Here is a 21,381-nt window from a genome sequence, read left to right on the forward strand (position 1 = left end):
ATTCTGAGCTCCAATATACAAACACTAAGCATACTACAAACTGTCGAAACATTTGATGTTCATGATTGATTAGGACATGTTGGGTAACTTACCATTGTTTAAAAACCATGCTGTGATATTTTCCTTTGATGCAATTGTCAACCTCCGGTGGCTCTTTGCCAACCTCTGGTGGCTCTTTGCCAACCCCTGGTGGCTCTTTGCCAACCTCTGCTGGCTATTTGCCAACCTCTGGTGCCTCTTTGCCAACCTCTGGTGGTTCTTTGCCTACCTGTGGTGGCTCTTTACCAACCTGTGGTGGCTCTTTGCCAACCTGTGGTGACTCTTTGCCTACCTGTCGTGACTCTTTGCCTACCTGTCGTGACTCTTTGCCTACCTGTGGTGACTCTTTGCCTACCTGTGGTGGTTCTTTGCCAACCTCTGGTGGCTCTTTGCCAACCTCTGGTGGTTCTTTGCCAACCTATGCTGGCTCTTTGCCAACCTCCGGTGGCTCTTTGCCAACCTCTGCTGGCTCTTTTCCAACCTCCGGTGGCTCTTTGCCAACCTCTGCTGGCTCTTTTCCAACCTCCGGTGGCTCTTTGCCAACCTTTGCTGGCTCTTTTCCAACCTTTGCTGGCTCTTTGCCAACCTCTGGTGGCTCTTTTCCAACCTCTGGTGGCTCTTTTCCAACCTCTGGTGGCTCTTTTCCAACCTTTGCTAGCTCTTTGCCAAGCCAATTAGGCAAACACATCATGTTACAATGACATAATAACGCATACCCTGCAGTTTTCCCGGATATCCCCAAATCTCAACGGATTAGCCATCTCTCCCGGTCCAAATCTACAGTTGCCTTCCCTGGTTGTATTCGGGGACATCTGAGCTGGGCTCCGTCTGCTCACGGTTGCGTTACACCCCACACTCGGGTTCTCAGCGAGCAGTTGCGTGCTCTCGGTACTGGGCTCCTCGGACCCTCTATTGCCCTTAAGCGGTTGCTCCTGAAGGTACGAACAGCGATCTGATCAGTTACATTGTCTGCCGTGGGAATCCGGCGTCTATAGCGACGCGATAAGCTGTTTGAACTATAATTGCTTCATTTGGCGTCATTTGCCTTGAGAGTAAAGGGAGCCGATGAGACAGATGGGGGGGGGGGGGGGGGGGGCAGTGTTACGTCCTAATTGTTTACACTCTTGCAAACAAAGGCAGATACAAGGAAACAGTGGTTCGACTCTAATTAGCAAGTGTACACTCTTCCAGGATGAGATTAAACAAGAGGAAGAAGTGCATAAAGTGAGGGTTTGTTTTCTCGAGACTGATGTGTAACAGAGACAGCGATTGTACTGAACTCCAAGATGTCGACCATGACGATGGAAGAAATAGACCAGAGGCTAAAAGATCGACAACCAAACGGTAAGTGATATTATCATTTAACCAAGGTATTCGATGAGCTTTGACATTGAATGTTGAGTACACTTCGATGAATGATTCCTCTTCACAAATGAATTTTTAGCTCACCTGGAACGAGGTTCAGGGGAGCTTATGCGATGGCGCGATGTCCGTCCGTAAACACTTGAAACTTCTTCTCTGAAACCGCTGATGGGATTGCGACCAAATTTGACACAAATGGTATTTGTTGTGATGTGACTAAAGTTTGTTCACGGCATTAAAATAATCGGGGTCGAAGAAGGTTTACCGGGGTCAAAGTGGATCCAGGTTTGACCCCCCCCCAAAATAGGTATTTGCTTTCTTTTCTGAAACTACAAACACAATTTTGATGAAACTTGACCACGACCTTCACCACCCATGATGTACCGAAGTTTGTTCACGGCATTAAAAAAATCTGCCCCTTTAGGAGTCTACGGGGGAAGGAGGGATGCTAATGGGTTATTCTGACATTTACCCTAACAACCCGAACAACTCGGAGGCTCGGGGGGGTTGCACGTCATCTGGACTTCTCGGGTATTCCTTGACACCAGGTGACATTGCTTTCTATCCAAGTGTGTTTCCTGTCTTGGCAGCAATTTCTACACTTCGTACAAATTCACACACCCAGGTCTTCACTTATCACGTGTGAACAGTTGTCTTTAGCTATGAAGGGCAATCCGCTATTTTTACCGCGCGCGCACAAAGTGAAAAAGAAGTGTTAAGCAATAATTTGTTCAATTCTGTCTGTCCTTCTGTCTTCAAACGTGAGATTATGATTGAGGAACAACTTGATTTCAATTAAATGTTATACTTTGAGCACGAATTGCAACATGAATCGGAATCCCCTTCCCCTCCCCCCATAAACCCCTCCAATGTCCTTGTTTCTCAAGACAACATGGAGTAATGTGTTCTATGAGCTCTGTAGTTGTTATTGGATTGGGTCTCGTCTGTCCATCCGTGCGTCCGCAACCATATCTCGGAGATGTATGTGTTGGAACCCATCTGTGGATCGGTCCCATCGGCCGATGGGTCTGCGCCATCTGCGGATGTGTTGTTCACCTTGAAGGAATGTGTATGCATCAATGGTGGATGAGTATGTTTATTTGAACCTAAAAATAAGCAATTGATGTCATAAATGTTTATAAAGCAGTCCGTGACATGTGGTTTGTCGATAACCGTTTGTCGATAAGATAAAAATAAGATAATGTCGCTCCATTTAAAAACGCTGGTCTACTTCGCTGGTGGCACTGGCAGACTCAGCTCTCCATTGTTTATATAGCAATGTTGAAATAACGCTGAAGAAAACGCTGAAATATGTGTTGTTCATAAATAGATGGGTAGAAATAGATAATAAAACATTTAAAAATCATCTCTGTTAAATTCCTACCACATGTAATTCCAATGACTGTGTACCTGATTGAAGAGCACCATTCTGTCAACACATTCCTTCAAGGTGAACAACACATTCCCAGATGGCGCAGACCCATCGGCCGATGGGACCGATCCACAGATGGGTTCCAACATATGGACCGATTTTGTTCATACTTGGTAAAACACAATACATGGTTGTGTAGCGGTTACCGGTAGCATGACATAATTACCCTGCACCGGCCGATGACGCAACCGGCGAGCGGTCACGTGTCCGGACTCGCCCGGGCGTGTTGAGACTTGCCTTTACCGGGCGAACGCTTGCCTTGCATACCACGCCCCGTTGAGAGGCGTGGCTTATCTATTTGCATACCACGCCCCGCCTGAGAGGCGTGGCTTTTGTGTGTTGAGTTTCTGATATATATTGCCGCCCGTTCGATGGGCTGATTCAGTGCTTTGGAGTTCGTTTGAGTGAGCTGGGAATAAATAGCTCAGAGAAACCTAATTCCTGGCGTCGTCCATTTTGTCCGATTTTATCGTGCGAGCACAGCTCCCACAATTGGTGACCCCTTTCTACGAACACGGCGATGGAGTCAGCTGTAGCTTTGAAGCTCTCGGGCTTTTGGGAATCTCACGCGGCCGTTTGGTTTGCTCAAGCGGATTCTCAATTCGCCCTGTGGAACATTACGGAGGACACGACGCGCTACCACCACGTGGTCACCGCGCTCAACGCCTCCTCCGCTTCCCGGGTTCTGAGCTTCCTACAGCACCCGCCGGACGCCGACAAATACGGCGCGCTCAAAGACCTACTCCTCGGTGCGTTTGGACTCACGGAGATCGAACGCGCACGACAACTACTCGACCTCCCGGAGCTGGGCGAGGCCCGTCCGTCCGAAAGCATGGACCACATGCTTGCTCTTCTCGGTGACCACAGCCTGGACTTCCTCTTCCGCGAGCTGTTCCTCCAGCGGCTACCCGGGCAGGTACGGTTAGCTTTGGCTAATTCGCCCATCATGGACCCTCACGCCCTGGCCAAGGAGGCCGATAAATTTTGCTCGACCAGGCGACACGTCGGAGCGGTCGCCTGGGACCCTGGGCCGACCGAGGCAAGGCCCGCACCACGACCGGCGCCTCCACCGGCCGAGTCAGCGCTACTAGCGGCAGCAGCCGCCGCGAAGCCCCGTCGACCGAACCTGACGCGACCGCCGGAGCCTCCACCAGAGCGGACCATGTGCTATTACCATGCCAGGTTCGGGCAGAAGGCCAGAACGTGCCGCCCACCATGCACTTTTGGCGGGTCGGGAAACGACCAGGCCGGCGCTCGCTGCCTGCCATGAGCGTCGGCCATTCAGGCAGCCTTCTGTTTATCACGGACACGGAGTCCGGATGGCGTTTTTTGTGTGACACCGGCGCTCAGCTGAGCGCGATACCCACCTCGGTGGAGGACAAACAGGCCGCGCTTTGCGGCCCCGCTTTGGTCGCCGCAAACGGTTCCTCCTTCCGCACCTTCGGTTCGCGCAGCGTCGCATTCTGCTTCGGGGGCCAGCGCTTCAGGTGGGACTTCATCACGGCGAACGTGCCCATGGCCTTGCTGGGTGCAGATTTTCTTTGCGCGCATGGGCTTTTGGTCGAAGTCAAACGGCGTCGGCTCATCAATGCGGAGACCTTCAGCTCGCTTGCTTGCTCATTGAGTGGCTCCGCTCCGACCAAGCTAGCCTGCGCGCTCCCGGCCGTGGACGATTTCACCCGCCTACTCGCCGAGTTTCCCGCCCTCATGCAGCCGACGTTTTTGGCCATCGCCGTCAAGCACGGCGTCGAACACCACATCCCGACCACAAGTCCACCGGTCTACGCCAGGGCTCGCCGCCTCGACCCGGCCAAACTCGCCATAGCGAAGGCGGAATTCGACGCGCTGGAGTGATTGGGAATTGTGTGGCGCTCAAATAGCGCGTGGGCCTCGCCCCTGCACATCGTGCCCAAACCGGGTGGCGGATGGCGACCATGCGGCGATTACCGCCACCTCAACGACGCCACCACCCCCGACCGGTACCCGATACCACACATACAGGACTTTTCCACCCGTTTGGTGGGGTGGGTGATTGTCTCCAAGGTCGACCTCATTCAGGGCTACCACCAGGTACCTGTCCGGCCGGCCGACGTTCCGAAGATGGCTGTAATTACACCTTTTGGCCTCTTCGAGTTCCTCCGAATGCAGTTCGGCCTTAAGAACGCGGCCCAGGCCTTCCAGCGGCTGATGGACAGTGTGCTGCGCGATCCTACCTTTCTGTTCGTCTACCTGGATGAGATTCTCATCGCCAGCACTTCCCGGGTGGAGCACCTCGTCCACCTGCGCACGCTTTTTGAGCGCCTCGGCCAGCATGGCCTCATCATCAACCCGGCGAAATGCCAGTTTGGCGTAACGGCCATCGACTTCCTGGGGCACCGCATCATGAAGCGCGGGGCCGTCCCGCTGCCTACCAAGGTGGAGGCAGTCACAAGTTTCCCACGCCCTCGCTCCATCAAGGCCCTACAGGAATTTTAGGGGATGGTAAATTTCTACCACCGGTTCATGCCTCGCGCCGCCCAACTCATGCGCCCCCTGTACGAAGCCCTCCGGGGCAAGCCGGCCAAGCACGTCGTCGCCTGGACCACAGAGATGGACGCAGCGTTCACGGGCGCTAAGCTGGCCCTCACCAACGCGACCATGCTGGCGCACCCGGCGCTCAACGCACCCATCGCCCTCACCACGGACGCTTCCGACTACGCGGTGGGCGCCGTGCATGAACAGTGGGTGAACGGAGCTTGGCAACCCCTGGCCTTCTTCAGCCGGCAGCTTCGCCCTAACGAGCGCAAGTATAGCGCTTTCGACCGTGAGCTCCTCGGCCTTTACCTGGCTGTTTGCCACTTCCGCCATCTTTTGGAGGGCCGCCCGTTCACGGCGTTTGTGGACCACAAACCCCTGGTCTTCGCCATGGCCAAAGTTACAGAGCCGTGGTAGGCCCGCCAGCAGCGCCACCTCTCCGCCGGGCCCGAATTTACGACGGACATCCGGCACGTCGTGGGCAAGGACAACGCTGTGGCCGATTGCCTCTCCTGGTCCGGCGCGAACGCTGTCCACCTGGGTGTGGACTTCACCCGCATGGCGGCCGACCAGACCGCCGACCCCACGGTGCAAGCCCTCCGGACAGCGGACACAGGCCTGCGGTTGGCCGACGTCCCCTTCGAGGACACAGGCACAGTTCTCCTGTGCGACGTCTCCCTGGGCCAACCTCGCCCCATCGTGCCCACCGGATGGCGGCGGCACATTTTTGACGCCCTCCATGGCCTTTCCCACCCGGGCCGGAAAGCATCACAGAAGCTCGTGGCAGCGAAATTCGTCTGGCACGGGCTCCGTAAAGACGTCCGCGACTGGGCCAATGCCTGTGTCGCCTGCCAGCGCGCGAAGGTCCACCGGCACACCCAGGCCCCATTGGCACCATTCGACGTGCCCGCGCGGTGCTTCGACCACGTCAATGTGGACCTGGTGGGACCCCTTCCCTCCTCGCGGGGCTTCACTCACCTCCTCACAATGGTGGACAGGACCACCAGGTGGCCGGAGGCCGTCCCACTGGCATCAACAACATCCGCCGACGTGGCGCAGGCCTTCATTGGCACCTGGATTGCCCGTTTCAGCGCCCCCTCGGACATCTCCTCCGATAGAGGCCCGCAATTCACCTCCGAGCTTTGGGGCGCGGTCGCCCAGGCCTTGGGGGTCAAGCTTCACCGCACCACGGCCTACCACCCCCAAGCCAACAGCTTGTGCGAGCGGTTCCACCGCTCGATGAAGGCCGCTCTCAGGGCCAGCCTCCAGGACGACGGTTGGGCCGACAGGCTCCCGTGGGTCCTATTGGGCCTCCGAACGGCCCCTAAAGAGGACCTCCAGGCTTCCACCGCCGAGCTGGTCTACGGCCAGCCACTGCGTGTGCCGGGCGAATTCATCCCTGACGCCACCGGCCCCTGGTCCACGGCTCGCCAACGCTCGGTCCTCCAGGAGGCCGCCAGGAGATTTGCCCCCGTGCCCACGTCCCACCACGGCTGCCCCCAACCCCACGTCCCCCCAGCACTTCGCACTGCGGAGTACGTTTTTATCCGGCACGACGCACACCGGGGACCGCTCCGGCCGCCGTACGATAGACCTTTCCGGGTCCTGAAGAGGGACGACAAGTCGTTCACCATCGACATCGGCGGCAAGGCGGACCGCATCTCCGTGGACCGCCTCAAGCCGGCCCATTTGGACCTCGACCAACCTCCACGGTTGGCCCTTCCTCCACGTCGGGGCCGTCCCCCGTCAACCAGGCCCCCCAGCCGACCATCCACCGCCCCGCCACCTACCACCCCCACACGAAGTGTCAGGGGTCGTTTCACCGGGTCATCAAGACCCCCCTCAAACTGACTCTCCCGGTGCATGTTAATTCTGGGGGGGCACGTGTAGCGGTTACCGGTAGCATGACACAATTACCCTGCACCGGCCGATGACGCAACCGGCGAGCGGTCACGTGTCCGGATTCGCCCGGGCGTGTTGAGACGTGCCTTTACCGGGCGAACGCTTGCCTTGCATACCACGCCCCGTTGAGAGGCGTGGCTTATCTATTTGCATACCACGCCCCACCTGAGAGGCGTGGCTTTTGTGTGTTGAGTTTCTGATATATATTGCCGCCCGTTCGATGGGCTGATTCAGTGCTTTGGAGTTCGTTTGAGTGAGCTGGGAATAAATAGCTCAGAGAAACCTAATTCCTGGCGTCGTCCATTTTGTCCGATTTTATCGTGCGAACACAGCTCCCACAGTTGTATACATATGCACATCATTTTGTTTCGCGATGCGATCAATGATGGCCGACTGGCGGCTATTTTAATTGTAAAAATACCCCGATATTCAACACGTCCTCAACCATTTCTTGGAAATGCATTTACCAATCTTGTTCAACAGATAACAAATGATAGCTTACATATGCACGTCATTTTTTTTGGACATAAGACTCAAGATGGCCGACAGGCAGCCATTTTGATACTTAAACATGTCTCCAATCATTTGTTGACATGCATGGACCGATTTTGTTCAAACTTGGCACAAATACAATACATGAGAGTGTACATGTGTTGAAGATTTTGTTTTGTAATCCGACCAAAGCTGGCAAACTCTCCATACAAAAACATTACTAAAACCACGGGAGCTATGACATGTTCTGTCTTTTTAAGCTTCTGTCGACAAAGTCACGGGAGGCATGATGTTTTTGGGTTGTCCGTCCGTCCATCCGTCCGTCCATCTGTCCATCCGTACGGGCTAAACATCGTTTTTCTCAGCAACCATATATCTGATTGAGACGAAACTTTCAGGGTAGGAGAGACACCCATGCAGAATGTTTTTATGATAATTATGACGTCATAGGTCACGTTATATGGCAGCCATCTTGGATTAAAAGCAAATATTGAAAAAAATATTTCTTGGAAACCGCTGAATGGAAATTTTTTAAACTTGGCACATTGTCAAGTACTTCCAATGGGGAACAAAAGCATGATAATGATGACATCATAGATGAAGTGGTATAGCAGCCAAAAATGTTTTAATCGAATTCCTTAGCCTAAAAATCTGAAATTGCATGCACATGATCTTTGACCCATTTGTAAATATTAAATTTATGACATCATAGGTTACATTGTTTGGCAGCCATATTGAATTGTAGGAAAATATAAAATAATTATATCTCTGAAACCGCTCACCCTATCAATGCAAATTTTTACAAATATCATCTAACAGCACTGTTGCATATAGTTTGAAAATGATGATGTCATAGGTCACGTGGTTTGGCAGCCATCTTGGATAGAAAAACGAACCTTATCCGATCAACATGAAACTTCACAAACGTGATCCTCTACCCATACATATTGTTACGGATCCGTCACTTCCGCCTTTGTTGTTATTATATACTTGTAGGATTTTTAGTTTCAGGTAATATTGTTATTAAGATTTTTGTGTGAAATGGAGATGACTTTAGTAAAAGGTGAAAAGAAGTGTTTGTGAAGGAAAAAGGAAGACGCAGCAAAGAGGCCTGAAGAGAGGAGGAGACTGCCATGAGAGAGATACAGCCGTGAGTCGCATCGAGGCTGCGAGCCGACTTTTTTTGATGTTGGTCACGAATGAGTTGAGGCTTCCCGTGAAAGGGATTGCCCGTGACATTGTCCTATATTGCGATTGCAATTAAACCTGCGTCTCAGGTTTTATTACCCAGCGTGAGTTATTGTTGGAGAAAAATCAAGAGCCTCCATTACAGGCTGATATGCCATTTTGTCCTCGAAGAGACTGTCCGCTTGGTGCATCTTGTTTTGTCATTGGGATTTCCATATCGACCTCATCATGTTGATTGCCACTGGTTTACATATCGGCTCAATTCCCATATCGACCTCTCACCTGGAAACTCCTCGTCTGCCGCCGTGCTGATACCTGCCTGTTCTCGTTGTTCTGCATGGCTTCAACCAGTGTGGGGATTAGTGCACGGACTTTGGGGAATGTTACATTCCACTCACGTTTGTCATATCGTGAGTGTATTGCTTTGAGAGCATTGGGGAATGATGGTGCCATGATATGTATTGTTCATTTGATGCAAGTGATATTTTCCTTGTACTTTCTTTAAGAGTGTTATTATTGTGTATGTGAGAGTTCCTCATACAATTACTTGTTTTGTTCTACAATTGAATTGCTGTGGTTTTACCATCGTTTATTAGAACACTCAAGATAACAAATCTTTCTTGCCGCATTCCCTCTCAAGACTCTGAGGTGCACCGTAACCAGGGTTTGGGAAGGAACACATAACAATATGCAGAGTGATGGCATCTACCCGTTGTGGGACTATGCGGAGGCATATTGGCAACATAGTCGCATTGTTCTAGTTCTTCTTATTATTCGTAATAAGCATCCACAACCATCCCTTAATCATGTTATGGAACATCGGCCGAGTCCGTCACTTTTTTCTCTTGCGCCTCACTTTTTCATCATTATTACCTCTGCTACCGAAGGTGGATGGATGTTATTTTTCAATGTTGTCTATTTATCTGTTTGCCTGTCTGTCTGTTTTTCTGTGAGCAGGATATTTATGGATGGATTTGGATGAAATTTGGTGGACTTGTTGGGAGTGTGGCAAGGATGAATTGATTAGATTTTGGTGAATATCCGAATACAGATCCGGATAATAGAATCTTTAAAGTGTTTCTTCATCATTGAGAGATGGGGCCAAAAATGATATACAGTGCATTCAGAAAGTATTCAGACCCCTTCACTTTTTTCACATTTTGTTTTGGTGCAGCCTTATGCTGAAATCGTTTAAATTCATTTTTTCCTTCATCAATCTACACAATACCCCATAATGACAAAGAGAAAACAGGATTTTAGAAAGATTTGCAAATTTATAAAAAAGAAAAAACTGAAATATCACATTGACATAAGTATTCATACCCTTTGCTATGACACTTCAAATTTAGCTCAGGTGCCTCCCATTTCTCTTGATCAACTTTGAGATGTTTCTACACCTTGATTGGAGTCCACCTGTGGTAAATTCAATTGATTGGACATGATTTGGAAAGGCACACACCTGTCTATATAAGGTCTCACAGATGACGATGCATATCAGAGCAAAAACCAAGCCATGAGGGCGAAGGAACTGCCTGCAGAGCTCAGAGACAGGATTGTGTCGAGGCACAGATCTGAGGAAGCCTACAAAAAAAATCTCTGCTGCATTGAAGGTTCCCAAGAGCACAGTGGCCTCCATAATTCTTAAATGGAAGAAGGTTGGAACAACCAGGACTCCTCCTAGAGCTGACCGCCTGGCCAAACTGAGCAATCGGGGGAGAAGGGCCTTTGTAATAGAGGTGACCAAGAACCCGATGGTCACTCTGGCTGAGCTCCAGAAATCCTGTGTGGAGATGGGAGAAACTTCCAGAAGGACAACCATCACTGCAACACTCCACCAATCTGGGCTATATGGCAGAGTGGCCAGACGGAAGATAAAACAGGTCAATCTTGGTTTCATCAGACCACAGAATCATGTTTCTCACAGTCTGAGAGTCCTTCAGGTGCTTTTTTGCAAACTCTAAGTGGTCTTTCATGTGTCTTTTACAGGGGAGAGGCTTCCGTCTGGCCACTCTGCCATAAAGCCCAGATAGAACAATAGCGCAACAAATATGGGATTTCAACTTTGGATCACACAGCATCGCAAGTTATGTGCTCAGATGAGCATGATAAACAGGCCAGCCCAATGACATTGACTCTGCATCAAATAGACTATCACACCAACAACCTTTCTCCTGCCTCCCAACTCCAAACATTCTGGGCATGGTCAAAAGGTTTGTGAAACAGCGTAGCTTAGGTTTCAGTACCTGCCTGTATGCTTACCTGAGCTGCTTAATCCCAGTCCAAACCAATGTTTACCTGTCATACAAGTGACATGTTGTTAGCCCATCCCCTGCACAGAGGAGATGTGGTTTTGTAATCACTTGTGTGTCTGCCTGTGCGTGTGTGTGTGTCTGGGCCGTAACTTTCTTACCATTTCAGTTGTTGTCATCAAGTTTTCACCAAAGCTTTATCATGATGATAAAGAGAAGGCAAATTAATAATTTTGTTAAAAGGTTAAAGTTCAGCGTCGCATAAAAATGTCAATTGTCACCCGATTGACCTGAAATATAAAGAATTTGCATATTGGGTCACTGAATTGGTTCACCAATCAAAAGCTAAAACCTGATTTTTTTTTTTAGATCAAAGGTCAAGGCTGCGTAAAATCATCAATTTTCATTTTGTCTTTAAAAAAAAACTGTTTTCGTTATTTTGAGCATACAGGAGAAGAAGAAGTCTGAATACAAACGAACTTTACTCTGGTCTAGCTCAGGTCTAGTCTTTACTCCTTTTTCCAATCAAAAATAATTTGCATATTTGGTGACAGAATTGGTTCACCAGTCAAAAGCTAGTCGCTGATTATTTTTTAGATCAAATGTAAAGGCTGCACGAAATCATCAATTTTCATTTTGTATTTTTTAAACTGTTTTCGTTATTTTGAGCATAGAGAAGAAGAAGAAGAAGTCTGAATACAAACGAACGCGGACGGGCTTTGCATTTTCATTTTCCTTGTGTTCTGGCAAATCCACCTTTCCACCTGTGACAAGGACACTTCATAGAATGACCTACAATGTTTGTTAGGCATGGTATCTGGTATCTCTGTATATACAAGCCTGCAGGGTAATTAACCCACTGAAATTAATCCATAAATAATGACGATTCTGTTTTCATAACTGGGTTAATGCAATGACATTGTGGCCAAAATCAACTGATGCTCCTGGAACATTCAGTGGGTAGTGAGGAATACATTTCCTTGTGTTCTTGAAACAACTTTGCGCATTGCATCCTCATGAGGGTGCGGGAAATACATTTGTGACCTCAAGTTGGATCAGAAATTGCTCCAAATGAAGAGCTCAATACCGATTCCTTCGCAAAGCACCCATCACAAAGACAAGGTGGTTGATACACGATGGGATAATAAACTAAATTTCCTTTTATTTCCTTGATTTGAGGGAATATGTGACTTGAGGCCCACTTAACAGGATCGTTTTTTCAAAAGAAGAAAAACACAAAAGTTAAAGAGTAAGAAAAACCTCAGCAACAGGAAAAGTCGAAATTGCCACTATTTTTTCTCATAAACAACTCTCTTTATTCCATGTCAGTCCATTAGACCGGAGTAAAGACTAGACCTGAGCTAGACCAGAGTAAAGACTAGACCTGAGCTGGACCAGAGTAAAGACTAGACCTGAGCTGGACCAGAGTAAAGACTAGACCTGAGCTAGACCAGAGTAAAGACTAGACCTGAGCTAGACCAGAGTAAAGACTAGACCTGAGCTAGACCAGAGTAAAGACAAGACCTGAGCTGGACCAGAGTAAAGACTAGACCTGAGCTAGACCAGAGTAAAGACTAGACCTGAGCTGGACCAGAGTAAAGACTAGACCTGAGCTAGACCAGAGTAAAGACTAGACCTGAGCTAGACCAGAGTAAAGACTAGACCTGAGCTAGACCAGAGTAAAGACTAGACCTGAGCTAGACCAGAGTAAAGACTAGACCTGAGCTAGACCAGAGTAAAGACTAGACCTGAGCTAGACCAGAGTAAAGACTAGACCTGAGCTGGACCAGAGTAAAGAATAGACCTGAGCTAAACCAGAGTAAAGACTAGACCTGAGCTAGACCAGAGTAAAGACGAGACCTGAGCTAGACCAGAGTAAAGACTAGACCTGAGCTAGACCAGAGTAAAGACTAGACCTGAGCTAGACCAGAGTAAAGACTAGACCCGAGCTAGACCAGAGTAAAGACTAGACCTGAGCTGGACCAGAGTAAAGACTAGACCTGAGCTAGACCAGAGTAAAGACTAGACCTGAGCTAGACCAGAGTAAAGACTAGACATGAGCTAGACCAGAGTAAAGACTAGACCTGAGCTAGACCAGAGTAAAGACTAGACCTGAGCTAGACCAGAGTAAACACGAGACCTGAGCTAGACCAGAGTAAAGACTAGACCTGAGCTAAACCAGAGTAAAGACTAGACCTGAGCTAGACCAGAGTAAAGACTAGACCTGAGCTAGACCAGAGTAAAGACTAGACCTGAGGTAGACCAGAGTAAAGACTAGACCTGAGCTAGACCAGAGTAAAGACTAGACCTGAGCTAGTCCAGAGTAAAGACCAGACCTGAGATAGACCAGAGTAAAGACTAGAGCTGAGATAGACCAGAGTAAAGACTAGACCCGAGCTAGACCAGAGTAAAGACTAGACCTGAGCTGGACCAGAGTAAAGACTAGACCTGAGCTAGACCAGAGTAAAGACTAGACCTGAGCTAGACCAGAGTAAAGACTAGACATGAGCTAGACCAGAGTAAAGACTAGACCTGAGCTAGTCCAGAGTAAAGACCAGACCTGAGATAGACCAGAGTAAAGACTAGAGCTGAGCTAGACCAGAATAAAGACTAGACCTGAGCTAGACCAGAGTAAAGACTAGACCTGAGCTGGACCGGAGTAAAGACTAGACCTGAGCTAGACTGGAGGACAGACATTCGAAATGAAAACAAAGGCCAATAAGCGGTTTGAGATGTGAGATGAGAGATCACTGAATGAAAGAATCTACATTATGAATGTTATTAATTGTCGACCCTTTAATCCTTATAAGATACATCAACTCGAATTGTGATCCATTAAAAGGAAAATACATAGTTCTATGTGAATGGTTTCACATGGACAATTGCACATTCTTTCATTGTGTTCAGCTGTTATACTAATGTCCCACCTTACTGCACGGTATTGGATATATGAGTGTGCATATACAGGCATCCCTCCTTATATGCCTGTGTTACGTTGCAGTAAACCGAGCTGAAAAGCAAACAGTTGCACCTATGGGAAATAAGGAGATGTGTTCCAGGTGTGGTGGGTTATCGCCCAACATGATGTTTTTCCACATTTATTACACAAAAAACACCCAAAGTAAATTAAACACAGAAATACCATACTTGTAAAATATTTTAAATGATTTGACCACAAATACCGTACAGTACAGTACAGCTTGCACAAATAAAAAATTGTGCAAACGGTTATAGCAGGCAGGTCCAACGTGTCTGACATTGTGTCTGATCCTCATTCAAGGTTGTTAACAGCCTCACTCCATGTTCTCCATGACGGGGTCGCGTGTGTCAGTAATCCTCTTGGTGCTGGTAGATGACATGTTTACTGCAGCTTTATTGATTCCCAACTTCTTTTTAGTGATCATTGTGACGGTAGAGTGTGGTGGGCTAGTGCGTCGGAAATCTTTGCCAGCCCTTCACCACTCTCATTCCGCCTGATGACCTCCACCTTGATATCCAAGGTCACTTGATACATATGTGTATATAATATATATATATATATATATATATATATATATATATATATATATATATATATATATATATATATATATATATACACATGTATATATCTATCTATAATTCCAGTAATCTCTGTGTGTTTGTTTGTTTGTACGTTTGTACGTTTGTTTGTCTGTGACCGCTGTTTCTCGACAACCACGGGTCCGATATACTTTAAACTTGCCAGGTATATTGCTGGGGACCCGAGGATGTGCCTTTTCAAGGTTTCATATTAATCGGACAATTACTTACCGAGCTATGTCCAAAAAACGATTCAACCAATCAGAGAGCAGCGAGCTATCGCGTGTGCCGAACGTGGCGGACACACTCTGCCTCGGATGGCACATTTGAGAGCGTATTCATTTATTTCACGTTTGCAAACTATGTTGGCGCTATGTTGGCGTTAAACTATGTTTTAAAACTAATAAAAACCATTTCATGTAAATAGAGGGGGGGGGGGGGGGGGGGGGATTGTCACTGTACTCGCAAGCCGTTCGCCGTTCGCTTTGGCGTTGCGAATGAACCAAAACATTTCATGAACCAAACCATTTCATGTAAAGCGTTCGCCGTTCGCTTTGGCGTTGCGAATGGACCAAAACATTTCATGAACCAAACCATTTCATGTAAATAGAGGGGGGGGGGGTTGTCACCGTACTCGCACCCACGTACCCACGTACCCACGTACGGGCATTGCACCCACGTACGGGCATGCCCTAGTATATCCAAATATATGTGCAGTTCTCCAGCTTTCAATGAGCGCAAGTAATGACGTCACTGCCATGTACATACGCTCTGCCTGTCAAGCTCTCAAGAGAACCCTCTGACAGAGCAGAATTTTGATCTTAGTTCAGATAAGTGTATGCAGTATGCAGATAAGTCATAAGTGTATGCAGTACTCACTGCGTTGCCCTGATGAGCCCCAAAAGGGCGAAACCAGGTCGGTAACTGTGAGTTTTACATACACTTATGACAGTATCTGAACTAAGATCAAAATTCTGCTCTGTCAGAGGGTTCTCTTGAGAGCTTGACAGGCAGAGCGTATGTACATGGCAGTGACGTCATTACTTGCGCTCATTGAAAGCTGGAGAACTGCACATATATTTGGATTGGTTTGCTCCCGGCTGCATCCAGGGGATTCCATATAATGAGTGGATACCAGAGGTAATGTGCCATGTGGCAGATGGCACTTATCGCTCCCATTAAGGTACAGCACAGCTGGATGGGATACCTTAATGGCGGTTCACTACTGATGGTATGAAATCGCATAGTGACTGATATATGTATATATATATATATATATATATATATATATATATATATATATATATATATATATATATATATATATATATATATATATATATATATATATATATATATAATATATATATCTATATATATATATATATATATATATATATATATAATATATATATCTATATATATATATATATATATATATATATATATATATATATATATATATACTACATGGCCAAAAGTATGTGGACTCCCGAACATCACACCCGTATGTGCTCGTCGAACATCTCATTCCAAAATCATGGGCATCAATATGGAGTTGGTCCCCCCCTTTGCTGCTATAACAGCCTCCACTCTTCTGGGAAGGCTTTCCACTAGATGCTGGAACATTGCTGCGGGGATTTGCTTCCATTCAGCCACAAGAGCATTCGTGAGGTCGGGCACTGACGTTGGGCGATTAGGCCCGGCTCGCAGTCGGCGTTCAAATTTATCCCATTTGTGTTTGATGGGGTTGAGGTCAGGGCTCTGTACAGACCAGTCAAGTCTTTGATCCTCTTTTCCACAAACATTCTTCCACACCGATCTCGACAAACCATTTCTGTATGGACTTCGCTTTGTGCACGGGGGCATTGTCAAGCTGAAACAGGAAAGGGCCTTCCCCAAACTGTTGCCACAAAGTTGGAAGCACACAATCGTCTATAATGTCATTGTATGCTGTAGCATTAAGATTTCCCTTCACTATTTCACTGGAACTAAGGAGCCTAGCCCGAACCATGAAAAACAGCCCCAGAGCATTATTCCTCCTCCACCAAATTTTACAGTTGGCACTATGCATTCGGGCAGGTAGCGTTCTCCTGGTATCCGCCAAACTCAGATTCGTCCGTCGCACTGCCAGATGGTGAAGCATGATTCATCACTCCAGAGAGTGTGTTTGCACTGCTCCAGAGTCCAATGGCGGTGAGCTTTACACCACTCCAGCCGACGCTTGGCATTGCGCATGGTGATATTAGGCTGTGTGCGGCTGCTCTGCCATGGAAACCCATTTCATGAAGCTCCCGACGAATAGTTGTTTTGCTGACGTTGCTTCCAGAGGCAGTTTGAAACTCGTTAGTGAGTGTTGCAGCCAAGGACAAACAATTTTTACATGCTACGCACTTCAGCACTTTGCGGCCCTGTTCTGTGAGTTTGTGTAGCCTACCACTTCGCGGCTGAGCTGTTGTTGCTCTTAGACGTTTCCACTTCAAAATAACAGCACTTACAGTTGACTGGGGCAGCTCTAGGAGGGCAGAAATTTGACGAACTGACTTGTTGGAAAGGTGGCATCCTATGATGGTGCCATGTTGCAAGTCACTGAGCTCTTCAGTATGGCCCATTCTACAGCCAATGTTTGTCTATGGAGATTGCATGGCTGTGTGCTTGATTTTATATACCTGTCAGCAATGGGTGTGGCAGAAACAGCCGAATCCACTAATTAGATGGGGTGTCCACATACTTTTGGCCATGTAGTATATATATATATATATATATATATATATATATATATATATATATATATATATATATATATATACTACATTGCCAAAGTGTGTGGATATATATATATATATATATATATATATATATATATATATATATATATATAATTATATACTAGTATAAAGTAGTATATATTCGTATAAAGTATAATACTAGTATAAAGTCCGTCAGAAATGACTGGTTGGACCAGTTTATTTGATGGTGCAACCTCGTGAGCGTGCCAAAGTCTGAAGCCTGGGCCTAGTGTCAGGTGTGCTTTTTCTTCTTTATGTATTGGACATCCTTCGGATGTAGTCCGTGGGCTGAGTAGGGTTTACATGCACCCCCCCCCTCCCCACAACTTAACTTCCCGGGTATGTCCATGTACCCCCCACCCTAGGGGTTAGGAAAAACCATGTTAACAGAAAAAAAACTCATTCCCAAGGTACCTCCCATGCATATTTTGATGTTACCCCCCCTGTGTCAGTGATTTCCGAAAATTAGGGGTAGGCGAAATTCAAATGGCCATAACATTTTACCTAGTCATCCTATGGTTGCATATGACCCCTCAAAATGTTTGTCCTGGGACACTCTTTACAATGATATGTGTTATATGCAAATGAGGTCACTAATGAGGTCACCAGAGGTCAAACTATGAGGGAATGAGTTTTTTTCTGTTAACATGGTTTTTCCTAACCCCTAGGGTGGGGGGTACATGGACATACCCGGGAAGTTAAGTTGTGGGAGGGGGTGCATGTAAACCCTACTCAGCCCACGGACTAATGTAAATGAACATTTGCTTTTGCTCTGATTGCATTGCACATCATGTGCAGCGAATTTCACTCCAGATTTTCGACTGTTGTTTAGTCCACGGGATGCGATCCTCAAATCTGAAGCCAGATTTTCATTATATACTTTAATTAGTCCATGAGAGGCCATCGTGGTTCCATCGTATATATTTTGCCATATTTGTGTACATATAAATATATTCCCCTTGATTTTCTCCAATGATGAAACATCATTGTGTCACATATTACATTTACTCGTCAGGTCCTGTACAATGGTTGGCTTCTCCTGTCTGTCGTTGCATCATTATTCTTGTGTTTTTAACATTTTAATAAATGGTCAAGTATGTGGCATTATTACATTTCATGAAGATAAGATCTAAGGCTGTTATTTAAGAGTTTGGTAAGATTAAACGGCTTCCTACCATCCTTTCTGTTTCTCACAGGGATGGAAGGTGATAAGGAAGACAAAGATGATGAAAATGACATTTCCACTTCATCAGCCTACGACACGCTCACGTCTGATGGCTTTACATCTCTGGATTTCCACAACACCATGGTTACGTTGTATTTGCACACGGGATGGTTCATCATAAAAATCTTTAACAAATGCAATGTTCAGTTTTTTACATCAGAAGTACTTGGCAGGATATACCTTAAAATGCATGTTTTTCAATGCCCCAAACAAGGCAGAAAGCCACTCTAAGTAATGGGCTAAGGGAAGGTTATAAAGAAATAAGGATAAAGCAAAACAAAATAAATATAAATAAATGAAGAATAAATAAGAAGAAAACATCCAAGACGCAGGAAGTAGCAGAAGTCAAGCAAAATGTGATTAAATATCAAAGTTGACACAAATTTAGTTTTCAAAATATGCATTAGTTTTGAAACGGAAACATATACAGTATATAAAAGCAAATTTGTCAAATAAAAACTTTCATTGTTTAGGGCTGGCAGGATAGCCTGGAGGAGGTAGTGTTCTCTCTCTCTGAGCTCTCTATCCAGGGTTTAAATTTCAACCCTGCAGTTACTAACTATCATTATTGTGTTTCGGGTGAGGCATCAATGTGTGTGCCATCCCTCGGATGGACTGGACGTTAAACTGGATGTCCCATCTGTTAGCCTTAGTTAGTGGACATTAAAGCTCCTCGGTGTCCTTTGCGAATTTGAACAAACTACAAACTCGAACAAATTGACTTTGCAACCTGAACAAATTACAAACTCCTGAACTGACTGACTGATGGCAAGGCTGTGGCAAATCACCCTGCATAACCCTTGGCAAGAGACTCAGAAAACATTTTACCTTGACATATTTGCACCGCTAGAGGCCTTTCTGGGTTTGCAGTCATGACGTCATCGTGACGGTATAATCATAGCGTTCGTTTGTCCAGGTCAGAAATAAGTTTATTTATTTAATAAAGATTTCACTATTTGATTTCATCTGCATTATAAGGACGTACTTTCACCGCTGCCACAATCACTGCAAACAAAACATGCATTCATTTGTTTTCTCTGCATGGGCTGTAATCAAAATGTACCTTTGTTCCCTCAAAACAGAACCTTCATTTAATGATCTCAAATTAATGATCAGTCTTCAAATGTACACCAGAGGCCTTTGCGGCCTGTTCCAAGGCAAGACATTTCCAGCAGGCCGAAAAAAATAACTAAGACCCCTGTGAGGGAGAGCGGGTTGACCAAGGATAAAGCCTATTTGTTGTAATTTAATAAGGCTTTTAATTATCTTCAAATGTAGTATTTAAATTTGTCCAAATACCCAGTTTTCATTTAAGCACTCCCTTAGAGTGTCCATAGTATGCATGCAAAGTTTTGGGCCGCTACATTTCATAGTTTTGGAGTTATGGAGGAGACGCACACACTTACACACTGACTGATGGACTGACTGATGAACTGACTGACACACACTGACATTTATTATTATAGATGTACGCAGAGCCTTTTAACAGAAAATTACAGTCTCAGGAGATTATATCAGCGACCCAAGTCCTAAAAGCAACGCATTTTGGCCCTATGATCCTCCCTCCCAATAAATGCTGCACCACCTTGTGACACATTCACGGTGTGAAGGTCATTGCTGGAACTGCTCAGGATTTTCTTCTGTTCAAATCCGGGTGCTCATTAACGTAAATTTGTTCGGCCTAGCCATGGCCTTATTGCGGGTGCTATTTGCCCGAATCCAATCTGTCCTTTAACGAATGTGCGCAATTGTAATCACGATCAGAACCACGTGAATTCACCTGGAGACCAAGTAGTTTGAAAGTGTAATTAAAAACATGGGACGGGAATGCAAAAATAAACAATCAATCGTCAAGCAAATACCCCTTAAAACCCACTGAATATACACCCATGAATCAACAAACCAATGTGAACCTTAATTACCAAATCACTTGCTTAAGGCCTCCTTCATACCACAGGAGATAGAGAAGATAGAGAAAGACAGAACTGAAATACCACAAGCCGCATCTGGCAGAACGCAACTAGACTGCAAGTGGAGACACGCGTAAGCGAGGAACAGTTTGTGCTCGTGGATATATTCTGGCATGAATAGGAGAGTGGGCGCGCTTGCTGTATGAGGCATCGCTGGAGACTGCATCATTAAAGTGCTGGTTAAGGGAGAAATCCCGGAACAGCTCGCGTGCAGGTTCCTCTACAAAGTTATCGAGCATTTCCTATTACCCGTGGATAGTAATCCACCTTTATAGTTTCTGCCCCAACCCATCTACTTTAGTGACGCACTTAGCCACTCCCCACATGGCAGCTATTGGTCAGGGGCCGAGTTCGCAGGTCAGGACATTCTCCCTCAACCTTTCACCCAGGTGGCGCTGGTCCTGGTGCAGGTACATATACATATACATATCTATCTATCTATCCATCTATCTATCAATATATATATATATATATATATATATATATATATATATATATATATATATATATATATATATATATATATATATATATATATATATATAACTGTAAGAAATAGTAGAAACTCCAAAGTACGAGCAGGGCGTCTCATTTGTATTGAATATATAATCGTTAGATTAAATAAGACGTGGACGTAGCTTCAGGACGTCGATCTTTA

The 21,381-nt window shown here is 46.3% G+C and overlaps 1 protein-coding gene across 1 annotated transcript in view; it reads left to right on the forward strand.

Annotated features, from left to right (window-relative positions):
• Positions 1–891: 891 nt before the first annotated feature.
• LOC137430878 (anoctamin-1-like) overlaps positions 892–21,381 on the forward strand; it is a 210,907-nt gene continuing 190,417 nt past the window's right edge. The window contains exons 1-3 of the mRNA XM_078782360.1: positions 892–977; positions 1,231–1,383; positions 18,725–18,837. Of these exons, the coding sequence (XP_078638486.1) occupies positions 1,326–1,383; positions 18,725–18,837 (171 nt within the window). The 5' untranslated portion in view covers positions 892–977; positions 1,231–1,325. The remainder of the gene's footprint in view (positions 978–1,230; positions 1,384–18,724; positions 18,838–21,381) is intronic.

The sequence above is a fragment of the Myxine glutinosa genome, chromosome 7 (genome assembly GCF_964187855.1).
Source record: "Myxine glutinosa chromosome 7, kmMyxGlut1.1, whole genome shotgun sequence".
NCBI classification, from domain to species: Eukaryota; Metazoa; Chordata; class Myxini; order Myxiniformes; family Myxinidae; genus Myxine; species Myxine glutinosa.